This window comes from Neltuma alba, unplaced genomic scaffold (assembly GCF_004799145.2).
Source record: "Neltuma alba isolate B1F8T4 unplaced genomic scaffold, ASM479914v2 tig00006717_pilon, whole genome shotgun sequence".
In the NCBI taxonomy this organism is placed as follows: Eukaryota; Viridiplantae; Streptophyta; class Magnoliopsida; order Fabales; family Fabaceae; genus Neltuma; species Neltuma alba.
The window spans coordinates 26948-31215 of record NW_021634556.1 but is presented as its reverse complement, the minus strand read 5'-3'; the positions used below and the strand labels follow the sequence as shown (position 1 = coordinate 31215).

General features: G+C 32.8%; 1 protein-coding gene across 1 annotated transcript; it reads left to right on the top strand.

Moving 5' to 3' along the window:
• The first annotated feature begins 749 nt into the window (after positions 1 to 749).
• On the top strand, positions 750 to 3997 carry LOC114750974 (acid phosphatase 1-like). Its single transcript, XM_028939617.1, has 5 exons — positions 750 to 760; positions 1091 to 1110; positions 1178 to 1505; positions 2594 to 2803; positions 3820 to 3997. Exons 1-5 carry the CDS (start codon positions 750 to 752, stop codon positions 3995 to 3997), a joined length of 747 nt encoding a protein of 248 aa, XP_028795450.1.
• Positions 3998 to 4268: the final 271 nt, after the last annotated feature.

Here is a 4268-nt window from a genome sequence, read left to right as displayed (position 1 = left end):
AATTAGAAAGCTGTATATAAGCAATTCTAACGATTTATAAAAAGAAGTATCCACTTTATTTGCTCACAAACATGCATCCCTGCTCTCTTTTTATTTAATCTATATTGCAGCCTTCTTTTGACCACCCAATATATGTTGTCGGTAGAATATATTTCTTGTGTCTCGTCAAAAAGAAAATTATAGACATTTATAGATTATTCTCATTTATCTTATTTTATTTTTTTTGGCCAAATGTCTTATTTGATTTCCAAATGCAGATAATTTTTCCATCCATGATTATTTTTATTAGTAAATGGTGCAATGATCCAAAAAAAATTTATGCTTCTGCAAAATTCTTAAAGAATTAATTTTATTTCTATTAAAATAAAAATTAAATCAAAAAATTAAAATACATATCGTACCGATCGCATTTAGACAAATTCAAATATGTCTCAATTAATAATTGAATTGATCAAATTGTCTGCTCGATTGATAAGTTGAACTATAGATTTTGCCGCAGCAGTATATAGCGTCAAAGAAAAGCATATAGTTAAAATTAACGTCTAAGAAAATCACATGATACTTTAAAACGGATCTTTAAAAAAAAATGAAGACATAAAGTATTACTGTATTAATTAGTAATTAATTAACATAAGCTTTAAGCTTTTCTGATGATAAATCGTCATTATACAGTAACAATTAAAACCCATTATGCACATAAAATATAAAATTCATAACAAATAATATTCATATATAAATTCATTAAGAATATGGCGGATCGGTTCTCAAATTTCCTGTCCACGACATGGAACCCATTCTAGTCACAACATGAAAACTGAGAGTAATCATTAAACTATATTAATGAGATTGGTTAATTATATTATCCGCAAATCTCTATGTAATTCCTGATTTGCCTTGTTTTGCAGGCCAACTGTCACACCACGTGAAGAATATTCCTAAGACCCTGTCCCTTTGATATATTTAACGAACACAAGTCTTCAAGATGCCAGCTTATATCTATATCTATACGTGCTGTGCAGTCTCGAGCTGCAACTTCATTATTTCATCTTCAATAGAACAAAACCCTAATCATTTGATCAATCAAAATCAGCCATGAGAACGACCACGGTGATAGTGGCGGCGGCTCTTGTGTTATCCATAGCCTCCATTACGGTGGTGGGCTCGTCATCACCGGAACCCTACCACCAGATCCATCCTCTACGAACAAAATCTGGGTCTGGTTCTTATGGAGCTTCCCTTCAGGGAATCAACTGTGCGAGTTGGAGACTTGGGGTTGAAGCTCATAACATTATGGACTGGAAAACTGTGCCCAGAGAATGTGAAGGCTATATTGGGAACTATATGTTAGGTTTGCAATATAGAGAGGATTCTAAAGCTGTGGCTCGTGAAGCTTATTTCTACGCAAAGAAGCTCAATCTCACTGGTTATGGTAAAGATGTTTGGGTCTTTGATATTGATGAGACTTCCCTCTCTAATCTTCCTTATTATGCTACGCATGGTTTTGGGTACGTTCTGATCTTTTTCATCATTAGATTGTTGTTTAATACCTTTTTGTTGTTTCGAAAGTCACATATCAGATTTCAACTAATTTGAATCAAGCCATTAACCTTTGCTAATGAGATTATAATGCAATATAATATTATTTCTGGTCCTAATTATAAGACTTCGTTTGTAGTCTACAAACAAGATCTTATAATTAGGACCGAAGGTAGTATAATTGTATTGACCAAAACTCGATTTCCAATTAGTCCATATAAAGTTACTGAATACCCAATGAGTTACACTATTTGTACCTTATTGGTGCGGTGTTGTTCGATGTATTTGATTTTTGTGTGTGTTTGAGTGCTACTCCCTCCGATCCTCATTAGAGTAACAACTTTACAGTTAAAACTAGTTATTTCTTATAAAAATTACTCTCAATAAAAGTCATTAATTATAAGAGTTTGGTTGATTAATTTGTGACGAAAGTTTTTAATTAATTAAGGACATTAAGGGGAAAAATTAAAAAAGAACCGGTAAAAAGCTCCTATTTGTTATGAATATTATAACATATGGATGTTCATCTCCTCTTCTTCCTCTTCCTCTCGACTTTATCATCAACTCTCACTACTTCCATTAGGCAGTAATCTTCCACTACTCCATTACCTTTCCACTATGCCTTTAATCTTGTAACTCCCCCCACTCATATTCATGTGGTTTGTTGTCCGCTATCTATCATTTAAGTATAAATGTAACTTATGTGTAAGATTACACCTATAAATAAGGCATGCCATTGTATTGTGATACAAGTGAAGCAAGTGAAGAAATACAAAAGTTCTCTCATTTTCTTGTCTTTACTTTCTCTATTCTACTTTTGTGATTTCATTTTGGATCCATTTCATAATACTATTTATTAAATTTTAGAACATGCTAATATACTCTGCAAGACTTCATAACAAAAAGTACCGATACCCTTCTTCTAGCAAATAAAATTTGTAGATAAAGACTTCTCACTTTTCCAAAAATTAATGATTGTAGACAAAACACATTATAGCATGCTGATAGTTATCTTGTAACGGCAATATAATATTATTATGGAATAATAAATGGGAAGGGTGGAGCCATTCGATGCGACGTCGTTTAACGAGTGGGTGGAGGAAAGCAAGGCACCAGCACTTCCAGAGAGCAAGAAGCTGTACTACGAGTTGATGAAACTGGGCATCAAGATCGTCTTCTTAACTGGAAGGCCTGAATCTCAAAGGAATGCCACTACTCACAATCTCCTTCTTGCTGGTTATCATTCCTGGCACAAATTGATTCTCAAGTAAGCTTCTATTTCTTTCTTTCTATTTATAATATATAAGCGTGTGTGTGTGTGTATTTCCTATAAGTTGATGGGCCAATTAATAATTAAATTTATCATTAAGTTTTCAGATAAACTTTTAATAATAAATATATAATTAATTTTTACAATTCTTTATCACAATATTAGTTATAAGCTGACCATGATCAATGAGTTCATACGTACGTGTTGACTGTGCACACTCAAATACTACCTTCGGTCCTAATTATAAGAGCCAGTTGACTAATTTAAGGAAATTAAGAAAAAAAGTTAAGTTAGTTATTTGTAATAAATAAGTGTTGTTTTTCCTAAAATATTCTTACTAATCAAGTGTGATGGTTAGAACTATAATTATTAGAAGGATTATCTTGGAAAAAATTGAGTAAATATGAGAGATAAAATAGATTGGGGTTTTATATTTAGGACCAATATAAAAGTCAAACGGGATCTTATATTAAGGATCGGAGGTAGTACATGTTAGCATATTGGCCAAATTAAAAGTTCATATTTGAAAGTTTTAAACTATTTTAAAACTTTAAATATGAATAGATATAAAGAAGAGTTTAGCTAGATGAATGATATTATTTAGAATTTGATCGATTCATTTGTATGTATATGGTCGCAGACTGTGCAATAAGTGGAAATACTGTATTGGAATGATGATATATATACACACACACACACACACACCCGACATGAATCATGCCAATTACATAGAATAAAATACTCGTCATCATGATCGATGCTGATAATATACACACACTTGATTAAGTGGAACTACATGATGATTGATTTGATTTAGAAATAAAGAAAAAAAAGTAAACGATAAAGATAAGGCGGTTGCAGGGACTGGCGAAATACTATATAATATAGTCGTAATTATAAAATAAAATAAAAAATATTGAATATATATATAAATAAAAATAGACGGTGATGGACGGAGGTTGAGTTATAGAGACGTGAGAGAAGTAAACGACGGTGAATATGTTTGCGTGCAGGGATGGTTCGTATGGCGGGAAAACGGCAGCGGAATACAAATCGGCGGAGAGGAAGAAGGTGGAGGAGGGTGGATACAGAATCGTAGGCAACATCGGCGATCAGTGGAGTGATATTCTGGGGACTACCACCGGCCAGCGCACCTTCAAGCTACCCGATCCTCTCTACTACATTGCTTGATTATTCCTTCATTTTCAACCCCCTCCTCTATCTCCAATAAATTGGGTTCACTTCATGATTTATCACCCTTTTCTTTAAAAGTTTAAATATAAGTTACTACTATGTTTTACTTTCATTTTGTCATCCTACCAATAAATGTGTTACATTTATGGTAACTCTATTTATAGTCGGTCCCAAGCGCAGATAAATAAGAGTTGTATTATGTTCTTGACAACCAACACAAAACTCTGTTGAATTTTAAATCTTCTATAATGCATTGTGAAGCTCTTTT

Bases quoted from the DNA above. Each gene is read 5' to 3' on its own strand.
- LOC114750974 (XM_028939617.1), top strand. The intron at 1,111-1,177 runs ATAGTGGCGGCG...CATCACCGGAAC, and splicing joins CCATGAGAACGACCACGGTG to CCTACCACCAGATCCATCCT. The intron at 2,804-3,819 runs GTAAGCTTCTAT...GTTTGCGTGCAG, and splicing joins TGGCACAAATTGATTCTCAA to GGATGGTTCGTATGGCGGGA.